Source organism: Palaemon carinicauda, unplaced genomic scaffold (genome assembly GCF_036898095.1).
Source record: "Palaemon carinicauda isolate YSFRI2023 unplaced genomic scaffold, ASM3689809v2 scaffold95, whole genome shotgun sequence".
Classification (NCBI taxonomy): Eukaryota; Metazoa; Arthropoda; class Malacostraca; order Decapoda; family Palaemonidae; genus Palaemon; species Palaemon carinicauda.
The window spans coordinates 186,014-213,496 of NW_027172258.1; the positions used below are offsets into that span (position 1 = coordinate 186,014).

A 27,483-nucleotide genomic window follows, 5' to 3' on the forward strand; every position below is an offset into this window, starting at 1 on the left:
AGCCCAAATCGCAGATTTTCTTTTACATCTGAGAAAGGTTCACTCCCTTTCAGCTCCCACGATTAAGGGCTACAGGAGCATGTTGGCTTCGGTCTTTCGACATAGAGGCTTAGATCTTTCCAACAATAAAGATCTCCAAGATCTCCTTAAGTCTTTCGAGACCTCTAAGGAACGTCGTTTGGCAACTCCTGGATGGAACTTAGACGTGGTCCTAAGGTTCCTCATGTCAGACAGGTTTGAGCCATTACATTCAGCCTCCCTGAAGGATCTCACCCTCAAGACACTTTTCCTAGTGTGCTTGGCTTTGGCTAAAAGGGTCAGTGAACTTCATGCCTTCAGTAAGAACATTGGCTTTTCTACAGAAAAAAGCCACTTGTTCACTTCAACTTGGTTTCCTGGCCAAAAATGAACTGCCTTCTCGTCCTTGGCCTAAATCTTTTGATATTCCTTGCTTATCAGAGATCGTAGGCAACGAACTGGAAAGAGTATTATGTCCTGTTAGAGCTCTTAAGTTCGATTTAGCTCGTACTAAGTCATTACGAGGTAAATCTGAGGCATTATGGTGCTCAGTTAAGAAACCTTCATTGCCTATGTCAAAGAATGCTTTGTCATATTTTATCAGATTTTTTTTTTAATACGAGAAGCTCATTCTCACTTGAATGAGAAAGACCGATGTTTGCTTAAGGTTAAGACGCACGAAGTTAGAGATATAGCAACCTCCGTGGCCTTCAAGCAAAATAAATCTCTGCAAAGTATTATGGACGCGACTTTTTGGAGAAGCAAGTCAGTGTTCGCGTCATTTTACTTGAAAGATGTCCAGACTCTTTACGAGGACTGCTACACACTGGGTCCATTCGTAGCAGCGAGTGCAGTAGTGGGTGAGGGTTCTACCACTACACTTCCCTAATTCCAATATCCTTTTAATCTGTCTCTTGAAATGTTTTCAATATTGTTTTATGGGTTGTTCGGAAGGCTAAGAAGCCTTTCGCATCCTGGTTGATTTGGCGGGTGGTCAAAGTCATTTCTTGAGAGCGCCCAGATTAGGGGTTTGATGAGGTCCTGTTGTATGGGTTGCAGCCCTTGATACTTCAGCTCCTGGGAGTCTTTCAGCATCCTAAGAGGATCGCTGGGCTCCGTGAGGAAGACAGACTTACAAGGCAGAGTAATTGTCTAAGTCAACTTCCTTACCAGGTACCTATATATTTTGGTTTTGTTATATTGATAACTGTCAAAATGAAAAAACTCTTAGCTTATACGCTGTAAACTTAATTAACTCTGGTCTCTACCCACCGCCTTGGGTGTGAATCAGCTATTATATATTCATTGGCTAAGTTAAATATTTAAAAATGATATTTTAATTATAAAATAAATTTTTGAATATACTTACCCGGTGAATATATAAATTAAATGACCCTCCCTTCCTCCCCAATAGAGACGCAGCGGGACGAGAAGAATTGAAGGGTTTGTTTACATGCAAGAGTGGTATCTGGCCGACAGTTGGCGCTGGTGGGCACACCCGCAACCTTCATAGCGATCGCTCGCGAGTTTTTTGAGTGTGTTTTCTGTCGAGCCGCAGAGTTGCAGCTATTATATATTCACCGGGTAAGTATATTCAAAAATTTATTTTATAATTAAAATATCATTTTATTGTTATTATTATTATTATTACAGATAAACTATATCCCTAGTTGGAAAAGCAGTAGTTTCATTTAATTCTTAATTTTCTTTCACCACTGGTGTATTTTTCCCTGTTGGAACCTATTAGCTTATATTGATACACTGGATCGTAAAAGTATTGGCGCTAAGGGATTTGATGTGTACTGAAAGAATTCATCTAAGTGCAGGTGTCGTGGGAGGGAACGGTTAGTATGCCTGGCTGTGGGTGCTTCGGAAGGACCGAATGTAGTTACTAAAAGTTAATGTCGGATAACAGGTGCATATGTCTGTCTGGTGTGATGGAAACATCACAGTCAGGACTCGAAGTCATTGTTGAAACACTACCATATACTGTATGTTAGTAAGGGGATATTAGCAGTAGTCGTTTTATGGGCACCCCTCGACATTAGACCTACCAAAGTTTGGGATGTCAGACACTTATATTTCAGTGACTTTCGTACTGTGGTCCAAAATATTTCATGCGAATTGGCACCGATAATTTTTCAATCCAGTGTATTTAGACTTTAAGCAGATGGTTAAGAGCACTCATAACTCATCTTGCAACTTTAAGATGTAATAGCTTATCTTATAAGAAAAAAATTTGAATTATGAAACCTCTTTATGTCTATGAATATGGAAATACAGATTATTTTGTTAAGATTATGTTTATAAGTTTAATTTTCATTGGAGTAAATTCTTGGGACATAAGATGACTTTTAATTGTAAACTTATTTGCTTTTTCTCCCCTCAGAGCTGTGCACCTCTACGCTCATAGATTTGTCGGCATTGTTGGGCAGCACAAAAGATTCGGTGTTGAGACTATATCGGTCTTCAATGATGGCATCTTTTTGGCTTCCTGTGCCATGGAAGACGTGATACCATGATGGAACTTTAGTTACCTGTATGATGTCGAAGTGGATGGTACATTGAAGGTAACGATAATTTTTTAAGTAATCATCATAGTTTCAGATATCTGTCTGTTTTAAGTTTGGCAAACTGTCCTAAAATATGGCTATTTATCCAGACACCTGGCTGTTTGTCTTCTGAAATTATTTTTGTTCCGGCGTAGATACAAACCCTCCGACAAATTTGTTATATTACTCTACTGCTGCTGCCTCCGATGCCGTAGATGACCGCGGAGGTAGCAGCAGTAGGGGATTCAGCATTATGAAGCTTCATCTGTGGAGGATAATGTGGGAGGGTGGGCTGTGACACCCTAGCAGTACCAGCTGAACTCGGTTGAGTCCCTTGTTAGGCTGGTAGGAACGTAGAGAGTAGAGGTCCCCTTTTTGTTTTTGTTTCTTTGTTGATGTTGGCTACCCCCCAAAATTGGGGGAAGTGCCTTAGTATATGATGATGTATGTATTCTAAAATTTGGCTACAGAACATCTTGAGATTTGGGCATTTATCATTCCAAAATAGGCGGTTTTTCATCCTGAAACCTAATGGTGTTTCATCCTGAAATGTAGCTATATTTCCTACTGAAATCTGGCTATCTATCTGAAAATATGTTTGTATATCTTCCTCCCTATTAACGCAAAGGGCCTCGGTTGGATTTTGCCAGTCTCGTCTATCTTGAGCTTTTAATCAATACTTCTCCTTTCATCATCCCCTACTTCACGTTTCATAACCCTCAGCCAAGTAGGCCTGGGTCTTCCAACTCTTCAAACTTGTATCTCATAGTAATTCTAATTGTTCATCAAAAGGCTTAACACTACACAGTGTTCTAGAAATTTCATTCCAGGTATTACTAGATTGTGGAATGAACTTTGGCAGTTGATTCTGTGAACTTCAGAAGTTCAAACTTACAGCGAAGATTTTTATGATGAAGAGATTAACAAGTTCTTCTTCAGAGTTTATAAATGACAGATATATTTTAACGTTGCTACTGATTTTAAGAAAATATTTCTTATTCATTACTTTTCATATATAGTTTATTTCCTTTCTTTCTTGTTATTTTCCCTGTTGAAGCCCCTGGGCTTGCAGCATTCTGCTTTTCCAAATGTGGTTGTAGCTTTGCTAGAAATGATAATAATAACTGAAGGGTTTTTCCCAGTTGCATTTGGGTACTGAAGGGTCTCTCAAGCCCCAGCACTGGACTATATAAACTAAATTCATAAATCCAATCTAATCCTGAGAAGAGATGTTTCAGAGAATCTCTATTATCGTGCAGTGTGCGCCACTTGTAAGTGGTGTCCCTCTGGGTGACGTGATTTAATAAAAAAAATCAATTCATCCTTTCTCAAACCTCATTGCCAACTCTATAAGTAGGTTCTCTAGCTCTCCATTTATTATTAGGAAGTGTTCTTCATTGATTCTTTTACCAACTGTGTATTATAAAGTCTGAATGCCAGTCTTACGTTTTAGTAATCGGAAAGCCCACTTACATTATTACTGTAGTAAATCTTCACGCCATACTTTTCTCCATTTATTATTAGGAAGTGTTCTTCATTAATTCTCTTACCAGCTGCGTATTATAAAGTCTGAATGCCAGTCTTACGTTTTAGTAATCGGAAAGCCCACTTACATTATTACTGTAGTAAATCTTCTCGCCATACTTTTCTCGTTATTTTTAGGAAGTGTTCTTCATTAATTCTCTTACCAGCTGCGTATTATAAAGTCTGAATGCCAGTCTTACGTTTTAGTAATCTGAATGTCCACTTATATAATTACTGTAGTAAATCTTCTAGCCATACTTTTCTCCAGTTATTTTTAGGAAGTGTTCTTCATTAATTCTCTTACCAGCTGTGTATTATAAAGTCTGAATGCCAGTCTTATGTTTTAGTAATCTGAATGTCCACTTATATAATTACTGTAGTAAATCTTCTAGCCATACTTTTCTCCAGTTATTTTTAGGAAGTGTTCTTCATTAATTCTCTTACCAGCTGTGTATTATAAAGTCTGAATGCCAGTCTTACGTTTTAGTAATCTGAATATACATTATTTCTGTAGTAAATCTTCTCGCCACACTTTTCTCCAGTTATTTTTAGGAAGTGTTCTTCATTAATTCTCTTACCAGCTGTGTATTATAAAGTCTGAATGCCAGTCTTACGTTTTAGTAATCGGAATGCCCACTTACATTATTTCTGTAGTGTCTTCTCGCCACACTATAATATAAACATAGCAAGGGAACTAGTAAAATCAAGCTGAAATTCTGTCATAGAACAGTCTTCTCTTGCCTTTTCGTATTTTCCATTTTCATATGAAGGTTACTAGGGCTCTTGCATACATTTTCGGGAGAACAAAAGTTCAAACTTGAAGCAAATCTTTTTATTTTGAACAGGCTGAGATAAGTTTTTTTTATAGTTTATATATGAAATATCTTTTTAAATATTGTTACTGTTTTTAAGATATTTTATTTCAATTGTTCATTATTTCTCAGGTTGTTTGTTTATTTATTTCCTTTCCTCGTCGGGATATTTTTCCCTGTTGGAGTCCTTGGCTTATAGCATCTTGCTTTTCCAACTAGGGTTGTAGCCTAGCTAGTAATAATAATGATAAAAACAATAATAATAATATTAATAATAATAATAACTGGCATCTTGTTGAGTTGCTGTGCCCTGATTGGTAACGTCTCTGCCTGGTGTTTGCCAGTCGGGGGTTCGAGTCCCGCTTGGACTCGTTAGTGTCATTAGTGTCTGCGATCTTACCATCCGTGTGAGCTAAGGTTGGGGGTGGGGGGTTGGGGAGCCTATAGGTCTATCTGCTGAGTCATCAGCAGCCACTGCCTGGTCTTAGCTTGGGTGGAGAGGAGGCTTGGGCGCTGATCATATCACATATGGTCAGTCTCTAGGGCGTTGTTACTGTTCCTTGCCTCTGCTATCCATGAGTGACCCTTTAAACCTTGTGGTTCAAAGTCACTTTTACTTTGATTGTAGATGCTTCCATATCCTAAGTGCTGGTGTACCTTTGTTGTCATGTCTTTTGGTACATACATATACCAAAGGCACTTCCCCCAATTTTGGGGGGTAGCCGACATCAACAATGAAACAAAACAAAAAGGGGACCTCTACTCTCTACGTTCCTCCAGCCTAACCAGGGACTCAGCCGAGTTCAGCTGGTACTGCTAGGGTGCCACAGCCCAACCTCCCATATTATCCACCACAGATGAAGCTTCATAATGCCAAATCCCCTACTGCTGCTACATCCGCGGTCATCTAAGGCACCGGAGGAAGCAGCAGGGAATACCGGAACTGCGTCACAATCGCTCGCCATTCATTCCTATTTCTAGCACGCTCTCTTGCCTCTCTCACATCTATCCTCCTATCACCCAGAGCTTTCTTCACACCATCCATCCACCCAAACCTTGGCCTTCTTCTTGTACTTCTCCCATCAACTCTTGCATTCATCTCCTTCTTTAGCAGACAGCCATTTTCCATTCTCTCAACATGGCCAAACCACCTCAACACATTCATATCCACCAGAATTTTTCCATGGTCAAATATATATATATATATATATATATCTATTTCTCTAGTACTGTACAATATACAATATGTCATATAAAAATTATTGGAGGATTATGGCTTTAGGATTGGAACATGCTTGCAATGCTGGATGCTTTTTTACATGATTATTATTATTATTATTACTAGCCAAGCTACAACCTTAGTTGGAAAAGCAAGAGGCTATAAGCCCAAGGGCTCCAATAGGGAAAAATAGCCCAGTGAGGAAAGGAAATAAGGAAATAAATAGATGATGAGAACAAATTAACAGTAAATCATTCTAAAAACTGTAACAACGTCAACATAGATATGTCATATATAAACTATTAACAACGTCAAAAATAGATATGTCATATATAAACTATATAAAGACTCATGTCAGCCTGGTTAACATAGAAACATTTGCTCCAACTTTGAACTTTTGAAGTTTTAATAGTTTAACATTTGGGAATATAAAGAGCTTGATTTATAGAATTATGGTGGGTTTGTAATACAGTGTTTTTTGGATTGGCAGCCATAAGTGAATATTTTATTAAGACTTGTTAAAATTTTGATAATTCCTTCCATGCTATAAATAGTAATGTTGTTTTGGTAATTTTATATTTCACAGCACTACGTTCGAAACTTGACGTTAGGGAATTATTAACAGTTACGTGTCGAGTTGAATTTGTAAGCATTTCATGCCATTGTTTTTTTCAGGGCCACAAGAAGCACGACAAGGGATTCAACCTTGAATCCTCAAAACGGCGGAACCGCTGCAATTTCTTTTCGGATGTTCCCGAAAAGATGGAATCCGATGATGAAGGGGGCCCAGTTGCAGGGCCAAGCCACACTACAGATTAATATTTCCGGGCCTTTATATTAAACTAACGACATATAGGTACAGTCTAAAGGTAATTTACAAAATATATCTTTTGTTAAAAGAATAAAGAATTTAGAGTTTGTATAGTGTACTTTCAAAGTCCTCTAAAACCAAATACTGTAGTTTTGAAAGGCATTAACCCTTTTACCCCCAAAGGACGTTCTGGTATGTTTCACAAAACTCATCCCTTTACCCCCATGGACGTACCGGTACGTCCTTGCAAAAAAATGCTATAAAATTTTTTTTTCATATTTTTAATATTTTTCTGAGAAAATTCAGGCATTTTCCAAAAGAATGAGACCAACCTGTTAGAGCAATTTAAAAATATATATATTGCAAAATGTGCTTAAAAAGAAAGGCCGGGGGTGGGGTTAAGGGTTGGAAAGTTCCAAATTGTTCATTACTACTTCTGTAGTTTATGTATTTCCTCTCCTCACTGGGCTATTTTTTTCTTCTAAGCCATTGTGCTTATAGCATCCTGCTTTTCCAACCAAGGTTGTAGCTTAGTACATACATACATATACCAAAGGCACTTCCCCCAATTTTGGGGGGTAGCCGACATCAACAAAGAAACAAAAACAAAAAGGGGACCTCTACTCTCTACGTTCCTCCCAGCCTAACAAGGGACTCAACTGAGTTCAGCTGGTACTGCTAGGGTTGTAGCTTAGTAATATTGATAATAATAATCGATAGTGCTCAACTAGAGGTGTCAAACTCTAATCTTTTCGAGGACCAATTAGGCACTTAGTTCTGGTCTCGAGGCACATAAAATATTGGTTATGCACTTTTTGGCAAGACTGAAGCTTTTAACCCTTTTACCCCCAGGCTCTTTGGAAATTTCCAACCCTTACCCCCCAGGGGTTATTTTTTTCCCAGCACATTTTGCAGTATATATTTTTTTAAATTGCTCTAACAGCCTTAATTTTTGTCATAGAGAGGTCAGGTTGGTCTCATTCTCTTGGAAAATGTCTGAATTTTCTCAAAAAATTATCAAAAATATGAAAACAAAAAATTTTATAGCATTTTTTTGCGAGGACGTACCGGTACGTCCATGAGGGTAAAGGGATGGCTTTTGTGAAACGTACCAGTACGTCCTTTGGGGGTAAGAGGGTTAACTTATATTACTAATCATACTGGTTTACCAAAAATACATTATTTGGGTTCATCTTAACAGTTTAGTTACATTTTCTTCAATTATAACAAATTATAGTAACTCGAAAAATATCTTCGTCTTGTGGGCCACTTAAGGCCATGACGGAAACTTCAGGTGTAAAAACCTGAACAATTTGTTTTAATCAAATTTGACTCAAAATACTGCTCATAATGCAAGGGTAGAAGATCCCTTATCATAGTTTTCCACATCACAAGGAGATTCCTTCCCATTCAAAGGAATCATATTATTACTTTTTAAGCTACAACCCTAGTTGGAAAAGCAGTGTTATAAGCCCAAGGGCTCCAACAGGGAAAATAGCCCAGTGAGGAAAGGAAATAAAAGAGCTCCAATTAAAGTAATCAATAATTAAATAAAATATTTTAAGATCAGTAACAGCATTAGAATAAATAGTTTGTATATAAACTAAAAACTTTAAAAAACATAAGGAAGAGAAATAAGATAGAATAGTTTGCCTGAGTGTACCCTCAAGCAAGAGAACACTACCCCAAGACAGTGAAAGACCATGGTACAAAAGCCATGGCACTGTCCAAGACCAGAGAACTATGGTTTGATTTTGGAGTGTCCTAGAAGAGCTGCTTACCATAGCTAAAGAGTCTTCTACCCTTACCAAGAGTAAAGTAATCACTGAATAATGACAATACAGAAGTTAACCCCTGGAGCGAAGAATAATTGTTTGGTAATCTTAGTGCTGTCAGGTGTATGATGTCGGAGGAGAATATAGAAAGAATAGGCCAGACTATTCGGTGTATGTGTAGGCAAAGACCAAATGAGCTGTAACGAGAGAGAGAGAGAGGTATCCAATGTAGTACTGTTTGGCCAGTCAAAGGACCCAATAACTCCTATAAGATTTTCCATAATACCTTCCTGTATGTAGTAGTGGGTGGGTATGCAGTTAATTCTAATAGTCGTGCCTCCATCATAAGATTCAACAATATACAATAATCTAGAAGTTTTATTCCAGCTGTGACCAGATTGCGGAATGATCTTCCTATTCAGGCATTTGAATCGGTGGAACTTCAAAAGTTCACACTTGCAGCGAATGATTTTATCTCTCATCATAGTTAATATATGACAGATCTTACTGATCTTAAGATGATTTAAATTCTTTGTTAATTATTTCTTGTATAGTTTATTCATTTCCTTATTTTCTTTCCTCACTTGGCTGTTTTACATTGTTGGTACCCTTGGGCTTATATCATCCTGCTGTTCCAAGTAGGGTTATAGCTTGGCTAATGATGATACATACATACATACATACATATACCAAGGCACTTCCCCCAATTTTGGGGGGTAGCTGACATCAACAAAGAAACAAAAACAAAAAGGGGACCTCTACTCTCTACGTTCCTCCCAGCCTAACAAGGGACTCAACCGAGTTCAGCTGGTACTGCTAGGGTGTCACAGCCCACCCTCCCACATTATCCACCACAGATGAAGCTTCATAATGCTGAATCCCCTACTGCTGCTACCTCCGCGGTCATCTAAGGCATCGGAGGCAGCAGCAGGGCCTACCGGAACTGCGTCACAATCGCTCGCCATTCATTCCTATTTCTAGCACGCACGCTAATGATGATGGTAATGATAAATTATTTCCTCTTTTGGGAAAGGTATATCTGGTAAGAAATCTAATTAATGTTTTGCATTCAAGTTGGGTATTTCTCAGCTAAAGCTGAACAGCTCAAGCTAATCTTTGTGATCTAAATCCTCTAATTCTGTGCCTACTTATTAAGTTGTCCCTTTTGAATCGATGACAAAATTTAATGATCCTCCTGTGCTTACAGCAGACCATGGTATGCAATAATTCATCTAATACGGGGCTGGATTATTGTATTTTCACTCCTGCCAGTGACCCGGTACATAGAGGTACATGACTGCTATCATTGTAGGTAAGTCTTTGCTGCTTTATCTCTTGGACCTGAATTTTTCTTAGCAGACTGTGATTGTTGATGTAAATTTAGACAAGTACTGCTATCTTTATAGATAAAACTTAGCAGCTTTGTCTTGAACCTGAATTCCTCTTACGGAACTGTTATTATTGATGTAAATTTAGAGAAAACACTTGACCATTTGCTCCCCTTTACTTCCACTTATTGTTTTGGTGAAAGAAGTATTCAGAATTTAATAACTGTATTGCTTTTCTTACTCCTTTTCTACTGCTATACTCAGCAATATCAATGCTTGCAATCCTCTGTTGGATGGTGATGTATTGATATTGAATTCAAAAAGTAAAATATTATATGTCATTAATGGAAGTACAATGGCAACTGCTGACCAGAAAAGAATGCAAAATAAAGGTTCTACTGTCAAGAATTACAAGACTTGAAATACGACTTATAACGCTACTCTAAATTACATTCCATTTGCATGGAATGAATATTTCCGACAGCTCCATTCCGTCATCAGTACCCATTCATGACCTGCAGTCATTTTGTTCTTCAACCATCCAGTTCAATTCAACTTGGAAAGTCTTGTCATCTGTACCAAAAACTAAAGAAACGCCACTCCTGTAACTCCGTGGTGCAGAAAAACATGTTCTCAGAAATGATACTAAGAATTCTACCGAGATATAGAAATTATGGTTTTTAGATATGATATACAAATGTTTCCTTGCAAAAGAGCAAAAGTATTTGTACTTTTTTAAGATATATAAGCTTGGTTCGTCTTTTATGTAACCAAAATTGAAGTTTCCAAATGAGAGGTATTTGGAGATAAATATGAAACCTTGCTGCCAAGTTTGTCCCTTCCCTTTGAATCAGATTTATGGGCTGCTAATGCAAGGTCATAATAGGAAGGAAACATTTAAGGTAAGTTTCTTGTTATAAGAATTTAGTGATGCAATATCTTCATCAGAGTCTACCGCCATCAAGGGAAAACGCATCATTGTTGAAGGTGTTGTAAGGGACTATTGCGGTTAGTATACCTCCTACATTGCATAGGGGTTGCTGCTTAGGGCATGTAATATAAAAACATGCTATTCAAGAAAAGACGAATAGTACCTGGGGTCAAGTACGCTTTTTTTTCTTAACTGGCATTAGCTTGCCAAGGACTTCCTAAATAGACTGCCAAATAATAATGTAGTCTTGGGCTGAGTACCTCCTGCAAAGCAATGACCACATCAGACATCAGACAAGAGTACCTCTTGCAGACAAGAACCAAACTACTCTTGTGGGCTATAACTTATAGTCTAACAGCCGCAGCCATAGAGACAAGTTCCAGGCAATCTCAAATGAGTGAATGCAGCATCCCTTTGTCTTCTAAATGCATCCACGTTTTGACCTCTGGGATCCACTTTCTTATATCTGCTCTGCTATTCAACTTTTTAACTTTTCCTTCATAGTTCAACTGCTGAGTTCTATTTCAGTTTAACTTGGGCACTGAAGGGCCTCCCAGACCCATGGGACAAGCTATGTATGTAGCCCAAATTTCATAGATAAATCTATGGTACCTCCCAGATAATACTTAAATTCTTTTTCAGAATTGTTACATATTGGAGATTTTATATTTTTAATAAATCTAAAGACTAATTAGTCTAAAGAGTTATGTACATACAGTAAGTTACTGTCACGGCTGCCCTTGTGTCGACTTTTTCCATCTAACTACTTTTGTTCCTTTCATCTTCTTCTCCCCAGTCCCTCCTCACCACGTTCATCCATCTGATCTGCTGATGCCCCACACTCCTCCTCCCCAACACTGGCATGTTCTTAGCTCTCTTAATCCTTTCCATCTCTCTTCTCATTACATGGCCATAGTATCTCGGGCAGGCTTCCATTGCCATGGCCTCTGCATTACATTATTATTATGATTATCCTTAATGAGGCCCTTTGCGTCAATAAGCATAGGAGGAGATGATGATGATGATTATTATTACTAGCTAAGCTACAACCCTAGTTGGTAAAGCACTGTGCTTCCCAAAGGGTTCTAACGGGGAAAAATAGCCCAGTGAGGAAAGGAAATAAATAACTATATGAGAAGTAATGAACAATTAAAATATGTTTTAAGAACAGTAACAACATTAAAAGATATTTCATGTAAAAACTATAAAAAGACTTATGTCTACCTGTTCAACATAAAAACATTTGCTGCAAGTTTGAACTTCTGAAGTTCTATATATTCTGCTTAGATCTCGAATATCCCTCATTTCTAGTAGTCAAATTTCAGCAATCCTTCTCACCATTCTCATCTCTTTATTTCAAATAGTTCTTCCTCTTTCCTCTTTAGCGCCAAACTTTTTAGTGATTTTTTTTTAATCATTTGGTCTATAAAATGCGAAAGTGAGAACTTTGGACTAAAAAACATGGAAAAAATGGTGGTAGTAGCATAAAAAACTTGGAACCTCCAAATTGTATCATCATCATGGACCCAGGAACAATAAACCAAATATATATTTGTATATTTAGGCACAGTAAATAATAACACGATGCAAGATGTAAAAATAATAAAGAAAAAAATACTTAATAGCAAAAGTTGCTCTGAACAGTATGAAGACCTTATTGACAAACAACAGTTGAGGCATTCAGACAAGAGTTAGAGCACTGCTAATCTATGTATGGTCCCCACTTATAGGTGGGAGATGTGGACATTAAACAAGAACTTGAAAAATTAAATAAATACAGCTGAGTTGTGATTTACACAAGATTGTCGAAGGTCAGATGAACTGAGAAAGTGGCAGATGAGTAGGTATTGAGGAGAGTGACTCAAGAAAAGGTCAATTATAAAAGTTATACAGAGGCAAATGGAATTTCTGGGACACATTAAAAGAGAAAAGATCAAACTTTTGTGCCTTAATGGAAAGATAGAAAGGAAAAGAACAAGAGTCTGGCAAATAAAAAACATCCCGGACATCTAAAGGGAGGTTGTAAATAGTAATGTAATAGCTGGAAATTTATACATAGAAGACAGGACCAGATGGAGGCCAGAAGATATTCTTTAGCTATAGTAAGTAGGTCTTCTAAGAGAAGGACACAACAAATTTCCAAAATCAAACCAGTGTTCTCTTGTCTTTGGATATTGCCATAGCCTCTGTACCATGACCTTCCACCGTCTGGGATTAGAGTTCTCTTACTCTAGGGTACACTGGGGCACGCCTTTCTATCATATTTATCTTTCTTTTGTTTTTGTTTTCAAGTTTTTATATATGAAAGATCTAATTTAATGCTGTTACTGTTCTCAAGATAGTTTATTTTGATTATATTCTTCTCTTGTAATGTATTAATTTCCTTGTTTCCTTTCCTCACTGGGCTATTTTTCCCTGTTGGAGCCCTTTGGCTTATAGCATCGTGCTTTTCCAAGGTTACATTGCCGTGTAATACACTACAATATTACCGACCTGTCACATAGGTTAGGTAAGGTAGGAAGTCTACTGTGACTGCTTTGGTTTGAGTATTTGCAGTGTTGTTCAAATTATTTTTTAACGATAAAAAATCTAAAAATCATAATATTTTCGCAGTCATTGACGTCTAAAAGTAGTTAGAAGACCCATATAATGTAATGGAGAAACTCCAATATGTAGCAAATATAATTTAGTCTCCCAATGAAAAGTTTTCTTTCCCTCCATATTATTCGTTTTCTTTATCATTTAATCATAAACTATTGTAAATTACTTTGGATTTCGATTTCATATCAGTTAATGTGTCGTATCCTTTAAAGTATAACACATTTGTATTCATAGGTGATACTTTATTAAGGTACACAATGCTTGGCTTGGTTTGGTTTTGATATTTTACTCAATCAAGTAATAAAATTGAGATAAACTTCGACGTTGAGACGTCCATTTTAGCATAGGTCCCAGGTTCCTCGTTGCTCTCTCCACAACACGTGGTCAAACTACTAGAAGTGTAGTAAGTAAAATTCATTATCATTACTTACCTCCTACACAGGCTGCACAGCTTACATACTTTTACTTCTAATCTCAAGGGCCTGTCTAATATACCGGGCAACATCTATAGCAGGTGTTTGGAAATTCCTTGTTCTTAGAGTAAACGGGAATTGAAATACAAAGGAATGGCCCTCATCCATATATTAGAGAAATCGGTATGGATAAGGCAATCCTGATAATAAAGAATTGGGAAAACAAAGTTAAAATGCTCAAATTAAAATAAATCATGGGAAAAATACATAGATGATGTTTGTGACCTATGCAAAGACAAAATAAATATTGCAGAACATTTATTTGCATCCCAAAATGAATAAAGTTAAAGGAACAGGATACAATATAAACCTAAATAAGCTGGGCCATGAATCTGGAAGAAGAATTTAAAGTACCATAAGGCCAAAACTGACAAAATGTTATATCCCAGCTGATTTCAAGGTACACTAGGAAAAGATTAAAACTAAAGATCTTTACTAAGATTTGCTTACTTTACAGGAAAATATCTCAATTGGATTACTGAATATAAGTTTAGAGGCTTTGCTCCTGTCAAACTTATTTTGCAAAGTGAGCCAGAGTATTAGATGTGTAGGTGCAAAGAGCTTTACTCTGCAGAAAGTTCACTGTTTTTAGTTACCTCTTACGAAGAGAGTACAACTTGTGTACTTCCATAGCAGCTCTTCTAGGAGAAGGACATTCCGGAAAATCAAACCATTGTTATTATTATTATTATTATTATTATTATTATTATTAAATGCTAAGCTACAACCCTAGTTGGAAAAGCAGGATGCTATAAGCCCAGGGGCCCCAACAGGGAAAATAGCCCAGTGAGGAAAGGAAATAAGGAGATAAGGAAAAATAGAACATTTTAGGAATAGTAACAATATTAAAATAAATATTTCCTATTTAAAATATAAAAACTTTAACAGAACAAGAGGAAGAGAAACTAGATAGAAAAGTTTGCCCAAGTGTACCCTCAAGCAAGAGAACTCTAACCCAAGGCAGTGTAAGACCATGGTACAGAGGCTATGGCACTACCCAGGAATAGAGAACAATGGTTTGATTTTGGAGTGTCCTTCTCCTAGAAGAGCTGCTTACCATAGCTAAAGAGTCTCTTCTACCCTTACCAAGAGGAAAGTAGCCACTGAACAATTACAGTGCAGTAGTTAACCCCTTGTGTGAAGAAGAATTGTCTAGTAATCACAGTGTTGTCAGGTGTATGAGGACAGAGGAGAATCTGTAAAGGATAGGCCACACTATTCGGTGTCTGTGTAAGCAAAGGGAAAGAACCGTAACCAGAGAGAAGGGTCCTATGTAGTACTGTCTGGCCAGTCAAAGGACCCCATAACTCTCTTTGTCTTGGACAGTACCTTAGCCTCTGTACCATGGTCTTTCACTGTCTTGGGGGTAGAGTTCTCTTGCTTGAGGGTACACTCAGTCACACTATTTTATCTTATTTCTCTTCATCAAGTTTTATTAAAATCTTTTATAGTTTAGATATGAAATATTTATTCTCATGCTGTTACTGTTCTTAAACTATTTCATTTTAAGTTTCAATTACTTTTCGTGTAGTTTCCTTATATCCTCTCCTCACTGGGGTATTTTTCCTGTTGGAGCCCTTGGGCTTATAGCATTCTGCTTTTCCAACTAGGGTTGTAGCCTAGCAAGTATTAATGGTAATGATAATAAGATATTTGGTACTATATCTGTTTTTTTTTATTCTAATTCTATGCTACTGCTTCAATTTTTTCTTAATTCTGTGCTACTGCTTCTAAATTTTCTTAATTCTGTGCAATTGCTTCTAAATTTTCTTAATTCCGTGCTACTGCTTCTAAATTTTCTTAATTCTGTGCTACTGCTTCTAAGTTTTCTTAATTCTGTGCTACTGCTTCTAAATTTTCTTAATTCTGTGCTACTGCTTCTAAATTTTCTTGATTCTGTGCTACTGCTTCTAAGTTTTCTTAATTCTGTGCTACTGCTTCTAAATTTTCTTGATTCTGTGCTACTGCTTCTAAGTTTTCTTAATTCTGTGCCATTGCTTCTAAATTTTCTTGATTCTGTGCTACTGCTTCTAAGTTTTCTTAATTCTGTGCTACTGCTTCTAAATTTTCTTGATTCTGTGCTACTGCTTCTAAGTTTTCTTAATTCTCTGCTATTGCTTCTAAATTTTCTTAATTCTGTGCTACTGTTTCTAAGTTTTCTTAATTCTGTGCTACTGCTTCTAAATTTTCTTAATTCTGTGCTATTACTTCTAAATTTTCTTAATTCTGTGCTATTACTTCTAAATTTTCTTAATTCTGTGCTACTGCTTCTAAGTTTTCTTAATTCTGTGCTACTGCTTCTAAATTTTCTTAATTCTGTGCTACTGCTGCTAAATTTTCTTAATTCTGTGCTATTGCATCTAAATTTTCTTAGTTCTTTATAGATAAATAAATGCTCTGTCATATCATAGGCTTCACTGCACAACCCACAAAGCATATAATTTTCTTTCCTATTTCTATAATTCTATTTTAGTTTTATTATAAGCAATTTTGTCTTTATTACTATGACTTCTTCCTAAAAGTGTTAAGCTCACGTATCTCTTCTAACATTATCATTCATAAACCTTAACTTTGTCATTTCTAAAGAAAGATAAAAGAATTTTAACAGCCATATGAAGATTAAAATAAGAAAATAATGTGAAATATCTTATCTAAGGAAGAAATATATCAAGAGTCATTTCTAAAGAAAGATAAAAGAATTTTAACAGCCATATGAAGAGGAAAATAAGAAAATAATGTGAAATATCTTATCTAAGGAAGAAATATATTAAGAGTCATTTCTAAAGAAAGATAAAAGAATTGCAACAGCCACATGAAGAGGAAAATAAGAAAATAATGTGAAATATCTTATCTAAGGAAGAAATATATTAAGAGTCATTTCTAAAGAAAGATAAAAGAATTTTAACAGCCACATGAAGGGGGAAATAAGAAAATAATGTGAAATATCTTATCTAAGGAAGAAATATATTAAAAGTCATTTCTAAAGAAAGATAAAAGAATTTTAACAGCCACATGAAGAGGAAAATAAGAAAATAATGTGAAATATCTTATCTAAGGAAGAAATATATTAAGAGTCATTTCTAAAGAAAGATAAAAGAATTTTAACAGCCATATGAAGGGGGAAATAAGAAAATAATGTGAAATATCTTATCTAAGGAAGAAATATATTAAGAGTCATTTCTAAAGAAAGATAAAAGAATTTTAACAGCCACATGAAGATTAAAATAAGAAAATAATGTGAAATATCTTATCTAAGGAAGAAATATATAAAAAGTAAAGAATAACTGCTCACTCCGCAAAATAAGTTTGCGGCTACTCAAGAAGAAGATGAACCGCATGAGTGCAAAGCTTCTTTAATAATGTAAACAAAGTCACGTGACTCACGTTTTGAAAAGTGGAAAAGTTACGGTAACTCGGTAAGCGTTATTTAACTTATTTTATGGTTATCATATAGTTTTTATTAATAAAATTACATGCATAATAACGTAGTATATATATTAAATAGGAATTGTAAGGGATATTATAACCAATGAAGCCATTAGACCTAATAATTGCGTCATTTCTACTAGACTGGGCGTGTGGAAGCCTCTGGGAGATAAATAACATTTACCTCATTACGTAAGATTTTTAGACATTTAGACATTTATTATAGACATATTAAGTCATTCCTTAACTGAGATAGCCCATAGATCCTATGCAATAAGTGATATTGAATGTGCATCATCAATAGCTGCTAGTAGGCTGAACCATGGACCTCTTAAAGGAATTTTTTACCTAACCTAACACCCCTGTTAACCTAAACTCCTCTAGTTTAATGTATTCAAACTCCTGATACCTTGAAGTACCTTTAACAGTCCATGGGTAAAGATTTAGGAGCCTTTGTATATCAGCGGCCATTTCCTCCCTCATGCATAGAAAATGGGAGAATTTTCTTCACGTTTTCTAGTTGTTGTAAAGGTGGGTTTCATCGACATTTGTTTGGAGTGATGTTCGAATGTGTGAATGGCGTATTTGGGTGTTCAAAGAAAGCCTGTTCTCCCCTGATTTTTGTGGGCATGGTTTTATTGTCCACAAACCTTATGCATTTATGGCTTTGACCACCTCTTTGAACCGTTTTTATCAGGCAGGTGCAACAATGGGGTTCGACAAACCGTTCGACTGTGTAAAACCCGCTTAACCCTTTTACCCCCAAAGGACGTACTGGTACGTTTCACAAAAGCCATCCCTTTACCCCCATGGACGTACCGCTACGTCCTCGCAAAAAAATGCTATAGAATTTTTTTATTTCATATTTTTGATAAATTTTTGAGAAAATTCAGGCATTTTCCAAGAGAATGAGACCAACCTGACCTCTCTATGACAAAAATTAAGGCTGTTAGAGCAATTTAAAAAAAAATATACTGCAAAATAAGCTGGGAAAAAAATAACCCCTTGGGGGTTAAGGGTTGGAAATTTCCAAATAGCCTGGTGGTAAAAGGGTTAAGGCATGACCGCTATGCTATAAAAACTGCTCCTTGTTGTGTAAAAACTCTACACAAGATCACCACCTGATTTAAACTTCCCAACCTAACCTAACCTAGAAGCCTTGTCTTATGCAAATTCCTTTTGCTGGGTAAAGTCCGTAACACTCGATAGTTTTAGATTGATTGGTTTAGAAAATCATTCACAAGTATCAGGCCGAACTTCGTACTTCGTCGCTCTTGGAGTGATGCGTTGCCATCCTTGCGTCTTGAGGGCTAAGAATGGACATCTCCGACTCATGCTTGATGCTCTCAGTACCCTGTTCAAATTTTTGAAATACTGAATTATTATTATTATTATTATTATTATTATTATTATTTGCTAAGCTGCAACCTTAGTTGGAAAAGCAGGATGCTATAAGCCCAGGGGCTCCAACAGGGAAAACAGCCCAGTGAGGAAAGGGAACAAGGAAAAAATTAATTGTTTTAAGAACAGCAACAATCTTGAAATAAATATTTCCTATATAAACTATAAAAACTTTAACAAAACAAGGAGGAGGAGAAACAAGAGAGAATAGTGTGCCCGAGTGTACCCTCAAGCAAGAGAACTCTAAGCCAAGTCAGTGGAAGACCATGGTACAGAGGTTATGTCACTACCCAAGACTAGAGAACAATGGTTTGATTTCGGAGTGTACTTCTCCTAGAAGAGCTGCTTACCGTAGCTAAAGAGTCCCTTCTACCCTTACCAAGAGGAAAGTAGCCACTGACCAATTACAGTGCAGTAGTTAACCCCTTGAGAGAAGAAAAATTGTTTGGTAATCTCAGTGTTGTCAGGTGTATGAGGACAGAGGAGAATGTCTAAAGAATAGGCCAGACTACTGTATTCGGTGTGTGTGTGTGTAGACAAAAGGGGAAATGAACCGTAACCAGAGAGAAGGATCCAATGTAGTACTGTCTGGCCAGTCAAAGGACCCCATAACTCTCTAGCGGTAGTATCTTAACAGGTGGCTGGTGCCCTGGCCAACCTACTACCTGTAAGAAAAAACCCTGTGGCAATTTCCCGTCAAGTGGGGTCTGATTGGGTCGTTTTAAGTTACCCCACCCTGCCAAATTGATCAAAATGTTCTAGGAACTACTGGAGCGAAAAAGTGCGTGTGGGCACAGAGCTCATTCTATCTGGTAAGTACTTACTTGCGGTATTTAAAACATTCTGAACAGTTTTTATTCGATACGAGTTTGTGATAGGGTTGAAAATAAGGGAGTTAAGTGGCTTGTGGCCATCATACATACACCACAAACTATCTAAAAAAGGTGCTTGGGTAAACTTATGTGAGATGTTACCACCAAATAACTTCCCTTGGCCCCAATGCCAGGTCCTATATCCCGAATTCCACATCGCACATAAGCGTATTAGTCACGGTTACTAATATACCTGGTGGGCTATGTTTGAATATTTTGTTACCTATTTTAAATTTTGTCTTAATATAACTGACCATTTATGCTTATTATGTGTAGCGTAGGTAAGAAAGAGTTACTTAGGGAGTTGTTACCACCTGTTATCTGTTTACGTAGCAATAAACTATGCTGTAATTGTCACTAGCCAATCTATATATGAAAGGAGACGCTATCAAAGATTATCATAGAACTAAGAACATTGGTCTAACTTCACTGTGCAGAGTTTAATGAACAATGTGTAAGAATGGGGCACCCATCCTAGTCAGGTTAGGCAAGTGGTGTTGCTCCCCTAGGTTGGGTTAGAAGTTTACCATGAGATTTCAGTTGTGCACAAGTAAAGATTGTTTTAGTAACTTATAAAAGTATAGAAATTAAGATGTGTTATATCAATGATGAAGGTTATATCTAATGGTAGATGTGGGTAATAGTAGCCAGACCTTTTGCAGTACATTAGCCAGGTAAGGTAAGTGTCTGGCTACTGGCATTCGCACCTGAAGATTTTTTACATGTTTAATGTGCTGTGGCAGTATTATTCAACTACAGTCCTATGGTATGAAATTGAAACCTCGTCAATAATATTGCATGGTTTTATGATACCCAGTGTAAAGTTTTGTATGGTGGCTGCTCTACATATTTAAATTGAAGAATTGAAAGAAATTCTTAACAATCATAGCCTTTTTCTTCATAGCAAAATGTGCTCTATTGCTACTGTTTTCTTATACAGTAATGCTTTTTATAAAGTGACAACAGCAGGCATAAATCCTTTCATTACTATCAAAGTTAAGAATAGGTTTTGGTAAATACTGTACAGTATTGCTTCTTATAAACTTACTTCGTTTGTACGGACAGTATACTGTTTTTGAGCACTGCTTGTGTCAGCTTGGTCATAATAGTTTATTTGATCTGAGGTATCAATGAAAAAACCAAACATTTTGAACATTTACGATGGGTTACCTGACGGGCGGGCTGTCAATAAAGTACTGTAAGTTTGTTTTGACTCGTATATTGTTACACAGTAGCCGTGGTAATGAAAATTACTTTTACACATCAGGGTAAGTAAATTATTTACAAAATGAAAGAACTTCTTAAGTCTGTTTCTTTTGGGTGTAAAGTGCATGAAGGAGATATATAGGCAAAGTGGCATCAATAATAAACAATAGAGTATTTCTTGGTGCAAAATAGACCCTGTAAGGACAGTGAGACGAGCTATCACCAACAACAACTGACGGTTTATTCAAACAGGTGCGAGAATATAATACAAGGTGCGGACGGCAATGTAGCATGCGCGCTGGCGCCAATCTGGCTTGAACCGCCACAAAATGTGTTTTTTCACACGTACAAATACTTGAAATACGTACAAGTTAATAGAAATACTGTATGTAGTGAAATGATAAATGCATGAAATTGTAGCTCTGAGGGAGCGGAACAAATATATAAAGTTAGCCACAGTGAGGCGAAAGGAGAATTTAAATGAAATGGAGAATTCGATGAGAATGCTGGACGACGGAGGGAGCGATGTCCTTACAAGTACTCCCCCCCCAAGACATCAGGCGGCGTAGAAGGCTGATGAGGTTAGTCTTCATATTGTTTCGTGCGCCGGAGGGTTCCTCTTGTTCTTGAACGAAGGGCGCGTCGGCGGTCGGCGTATGGATCGCTACCTCTCGTCGTCGTTTGTTGCTTTTCTTCTCATTGGGTGCCTTGTTTTGAGGTGGCACTGTGGTTCTGCCAGGTCCCGCGGAGGCAGTGTCGCTTCCTTCGAGAAACGCCGGTTTCACGCGGTCTATTGAGACCCAGTCCTCTTGGCCATGCACGTCGAGAAGGAAGGCTTTCGTCATTTTCTTGATTACTCGGTAGGGGCCTCGATAGGGTCTCGTTAGCAGCTGTCGATGGGCGTCGACACGGACGAAAACATAGCCACAGTTGTTCAGGTTCCTCGGCTTGAAATGCTTAATTCTGTCCTGGTAAGTTTTAAGACATGGCCTGAACTTCCTGGCGATGTCCCTAAGATGATCCAGCGGCGTGTCGTCGGTTGATGTGGGAAAGAATTCGCCGGGAACTGCGAGTGCCTCTCCGTAAACCTTTTCGGCGGGCGATGGCTCTCCATCTGCGCGAGGGGCGGTGCGAATGCCGAGAAGTACCCAAGGAAGTCATGATTTCCATTCTCCGTCGGTGCAGCTCGCCATCAGGGACGCCTTGAGGGCGCGATGAGTTTGTTCGACCATGCCGTTTGCTGCGGGGTTGTACGCTGTGGTGCTGTGGAGTGTCGTTCCCATCAGGTTTGCCAGAGCGAGCCATATCCCTGACAGGAAAGCAGGGCCTCTCTCCGTCGTGATGTTGTCAGGAATGCCAAATCTGCTCACCCAGCTCGACAAAAGGGCTTCGCCGCATGCTTGGGTTGTAGCTTCGGTCATCGGTAATGCTTCCAACCACCTCGTGGAGCGATCGATGATTGTCAGCAGGTAGCGAGCAGATCCCGAAGGCGGCAAAGGTCCCACGACGTCGATGTGGATGTGACCGAAACGTCTTTTAGTTGGGGAAATTCACCTATCCCCGATTTGGTGTGATGGCTGATCTTGCTCGTCTGGCAATTGATGCATGTCTTCGTCCATTCCTGGGCATGCTTTTTGATCCCTGGCCAGATGAACTTTTCAGATAGGAGGCGAGCAGTGGTGCGTCCCGAGGGGTGTGAAAGTCCATGGATGAAGTCAAATATTTTTCTTCTGCAGGAAGCCAGAATCCAGGGACGCGGGCGGCCGGTGCTGGTGTCGCAGAGGATAGTTACTCCTGCCGGCCCGAGGGGAATTGCAGTTATCTTGAGCACAGATGGCCCCGTCAGGTATTCTGTGCCTCTAGGTTGATACACTGCTCGGATGAGAGGTTGGCGTAGTCAATTCTCAGGTGGATTGCGTCGATTTCAATCCTTGAAAGGGCGTCAGCGTCTGGGTTTTTCTTTCTGGGAACGTAGCTTATGGTGCACCCGAATTCGGCGATTGCTGCGAGATGACGTTGTTGTCGGGAGGACCATGCGTCTGTCGATTTTGTGAAGGTGTGTACGAGGGGTTGATGGTCCGTCGCGATGGTGAAGGGTGTGCCCTCCAGGATGTGCCTGAAGTGGCGGACGGCGAGGTAGACGGCAAGGAGCTCCCTGTCGAAGGTGCTGTATCTTGTTTCGGCGGGTTTCAGTTTTCTGCTGAAGAATGCCAATGGTCGAGGAGAACCATCAACGAGCTGTTCCAGCACAGCCCCACAGGCGACGTTGCTGGCGTCGGTCGTCAGTCGCAGAGGGGCGTTGTCGTCGAAGCAAGCCAGGGTGGTGGCGTTTGCGAGGGCGCCCTTTGTCCGGGTGAATGCGTGTTGTTGTGGGGAACCCCACTCAAGTTTCTTCGCCTTTCCCTTCAGGACTTTGTCGAGGGGTGTCAGGGTCTGTGCGATGTTGGGGATGAAGCGCCTGTAGTAATTGACCATCCCCAGGAACTCCTGAAGTTGGCGGGTGGTCGTAGGTATCGGGAACTTTCTGATGACGTCCACCTTGGTTGTCATGGGTTTTACCCCACTCGAGGACAAGCGATGACCTAGAAAGTCCACTCCTTCGGCGCCGAACGTGCATTTGTCGAAACGTACAACCAGGCCATTCTCCTGCAGGTGTTTGAGGACGGCGCAGACTTGCCTCTGGTGTTCCTCCTTGGTCCTTGAGAATATCAGGATGTCGTCGACATAGCAGACGCAGAATGGTAGGTCACCCAGGATGCTATCCATTAGGTGTTGGAAGGTCGCCCCCGCATTGCGTAGACCGAAGGTTGAGTATGCGAAGGTGTAGGATCCGAACAGTGTCACAATGGCAGTTTTCGGAATGTCCTCTGGAAATACGGGGACCTGGAAGTAAGACTTGAGAAGGTCCATCTTGGTGAAGTATTTCGCGCCATGCAATGCATTCGTCAGGTCTTGCATGGAGAGCAGAGGGTAGTGGTCGGGTGTTGTGATGAGGTTGAGGCGCCTGTAGTCGCCGCAAGGTCTCCAGGTCCCGTCAGGCTTCTTTACCATATGTAGGGGAGATGCCCAGGGGCTCGATGCTTTCTTACAGATACCCATGCGTTCCATGTCCTCAAAGGCGCGTTTGGCGTCCCTCGGTTTCTGGGGCGGTAGGCGGCGGAATTTGGCGTGTGTAGGAGGTCCCGTCATCGTGATGTGGTGGTAGATCCCGGCGATTGGCAGAGCTCGGGCTTGAAAATGTCAGGAAATTCTTGCAGAAGGTCGGCATAGGGCTGCGTCTTAACAGCAGATACGGACATTGTGGCAGGGCTGGCTCTTAGGGCGCGGGACCGGTAGGTTCCTGTGTCGATGAGGCGTTTCCCAGCAACGTCGACGAGTAGTCCGTGGGGAGCGAGGAAATCTGACTGACGTCAGCAATGGCGAAGGGCCAGGAATACGAACGGCCCATGATAGATATCCTGAGGACCCTAGTCCCATAACACCGCATGGGAGACCCGTTGGCGGCTACGAGCGAGGGTGCGTCTTTGCTGGGACCACGGTCTAGGTCGGCTTGTGACGGCGGGAACGTTGACTGCATAGCACCGGTGTCGACCATGAGTCTATGGTTGGAGACGGTGTCGAGGATATAGAAACCATTCTTGCTTTGGTTTCCTGCAGCTGCGATGGTGTTAGGTGGTTTCTTCTGGCGTCATCTTCTAGGGAAATTGCATGGTGCCCCACATTTCTTGCCGTCGCTGCCGAACTGCTGATGGTAGAAACACCACGCTGGATTAGGCCTAGGGCTCGGACGTGTCGGTTGTGGTGGTTTCCTCCTTGCCAGAGCGTTGATCTCGTCCTCGTCGTCAGGAGGCTTTGCTGAAAAGTCTATGGAAGAGCAGCTGAAGGAGGAGAACGAAGATCGGAAGTGTGTCGGCGTCCGTCAATTGGGCCCTTACGTCCTGCGGCAGGCGTCGAAGGAAAATCTCGCGAGATAGGTTAATCTCGCGCCGTCGGACGTTGCTGTCGGTCTCGGGAAGCATTAGCAGGCCGGTCAACTCGTCCCACGACTCGACAGGAGAGGTGTCACCCATGGGTTTACCGGCCAGATCCAGGACTTTCTGTGCCCTTGCTGAAACGGAGCGTGAGTAGATACCGATTAGTTTCGTTCTCAGGTCGTCGTAGGAAACTTTGCCAGCCTGGCCGTCGAGCCATGGGGAAATGTCGAATACCTCCTCTGGGATGGAGGTGAGAACGATGTCGGCCTTGGTGCAGGAGTCGTTGAGCCTAGCGACTCGGAAGAGTACGTCTGCTCTCAGGAACCAGGAAGCGGTGTTGTGTTGAGAAAACGGTGGCAGTTTGACTTTGGGCGTGGAGGCGAGGCTGCTGGGTGTGATGGGAAGTTGAGATGTCGGTTAAGCTCATCCTACTGCCTTACAAACGCACCGAGGTGTGGGAACACCAAAGGCCGAAGCTCACGCCTAAGGTAACGGAGTGAAAGAAGGTAGCACGGCCGTAATAAGTCCGTTAATGGCAAAGCCAAAACCGCTGATGCTACTTCAACTCCGGTGTCACCAGTTGTAAGGACAGTGAGACGAGCTATCACCAACAACAACTGACGGTTTATTCAAACAGGTGCGAGAATATAATACAAGGTGCGGACGGCAATGTAGCATGCGCGCTGGCGCCAATCTGGCTTGAAGCAACCGCCACAAAATGTGTGTTTTTTCACACGTACAAATACTTGAAATACAAGTCAATAGAAATATGTAGCGAAATGATAAATGCATGAAATTGTAGCTCTGATTGAGCGGAACAAATATATACAGTTAGCCACAGTGGGGCGAAAGGAGAATTTAAATGAAATGGAGAATTCGATGAGAATGCTGGATGTCGGAGGCAGCGATGTCCTTACAACCCTTGAATACTGTATATGATTTTATATGACGTAGGATCTTAAAGAACACCAAAATGCAGATTTATTTTGTTACAAACCTCCATTATTAGCGGAGCTGGATACAGCTACTGTATTAAAATTTCAATGAGATGGCGGTAGTTACTGCTCACCCTACAAGCCACTAGGCTTCTATTTTGATTTTAGCTGCTGTAAGAGGGATATAAAGAAAGAAGCAACCCTCGTTCTTCTTCTAGCCCACTATATTCTCAGGACATTTCGGGGACTCCGTTTTGAAACACATTGAAAGAATCGCAAGGAGTACCAAGAACATTACCACTTGGGAAGACATTCCCACCTTGTACGCACGAAGAGGTTTCTTATTGGGAAAGTTTTCTTCCAAGAGAATACGTTTTGATATATGGTACTGGTGTTCTCACAATTGCTATCACTGCTTGGACTCGTATAAAACTGATCACGGGCACTGTTCTGTAGGATGCTGAGAGCTGTCCTCGTGCCTTTCCTTCAGGAGAAGTGTTCAATCTGTATTTGTAAGTGCCCTGTACTTGTCTGAATAAAGTCGTCTTAAGTTCAGCATCTTGTGTGTGTTGGAAACCTAAATGAACTAGCGTGGGTAAGTGCTTGAATGCCATAACCGTTTTTCTAGTACAGTATCTGGATAATTGTTAGCCTGCTTACTAACTCGGAACCTGAAACTATGTGGAGTTGAAAACTGTACAGTGATTCTGCCATGAAAATAAATAATATTCACTCGTGATCTACAGGATTTCACTACACTGGATGATCTACCCTGCTAGCTGCATAACGATCCTCAACGTGGGATCCCCTCACCTTTGGGAAGTCTGTTGTCTATAGACGTATCGGGGAGGCATGGGACGCCCACCTGAGTATCCAATCCGTCTCTGGGATATGATACACAGAAGAAACTCACCTGCTTTTTAACCTACCTGTTGCTACTTTGAAAGTTTTCCAAAATGAGTTTGGCAAAGTGCTCGGTATTGTTGATGAACAACAATGCTTCTTTTGAAGTAATTTGCATTTATCCTCACTATACAGAGCTTAGTTCTTTAACCCTTTTACCCCCAAAGGACTTACTGGTACGTTTCACAAAACTCATCCCTTTACCCCCATGGACGTACCGGTATGTCCTTGCAAAAAAATGCTATAAAAATTTTTTTTTTTCATATTTTTGATAATTTTTTGAGAAAATTCAGGCATTTTCCAAGAGAATGAGACCAACCTGACCTCTCTATGACAAAAATTAAGGCTGTTAGAGCAATTTTAAAAAAATATACTGCAAAATGTGCTGGGGAAAAAATAACCCCTTGGGGGTTAAGGGTTGGAAATTTCCAAAGAGCCTGGGGGTAAAAGGGTTAAGTTACATTTCCCACATCAACCCTCCTGTCTCAACCACTCCGAAAGTCCTAGGTTCAAAGTCCAAGTGGGACCTCAGCGGCCTGTCTAGTGGGCGGGGCTTACCTGCAACCCCATAGCTTTAAGGTTGAAGTAAGAGCTCAGTGTGCTGGCAGGTTGGCGGAGCTTACCCGTGATCCCGCTAACTCACAACCGCTATCTCGTCAATTTTTTAACAGCCGTATCCAGCTCCACTGAAAGCACACTGCAACGTCAGTCATGTTGAATTA

At 39.8% G+C, this 27,483-nt stretch overlaps 1 protein-coding gene and 1 pseudogene across 1 annotated transcript in view; one reads left to right on the top strand and one right to left on the bottom strand.

Annotated features, from left to right (window-relative positions):
• Positions 1–6,944, top strand: part of LOC137637728 (WD repeat-containing protein 55 homolog) — a 54,683-nt gene extending 47,739 nt beyond the window's left edge. Inside the window, exons 7-8 of the mRNA XM_068369877.1 lie at positions 2,408–2,528; positions 6,801–6,944. Of these exons, the coding sequence (XP_068225978.1) occupies positions 2,408–2,528; positions 6,801–6,944 (265 nt within the window). The remainder of the gene's footprint in view (positions 1–2,407; positions 2,529–6,800) is intronic.
• A 14,778-nt stretch (positions 6,945–21,722) lies between these two features.
• LOC137637730 (uncharacterized) lies at positions 21,723–26,879 on the bottom strand (annotated as a pseudogene).
• Positions 26,880–27,483: the final 604 nt, after the last annotated feature.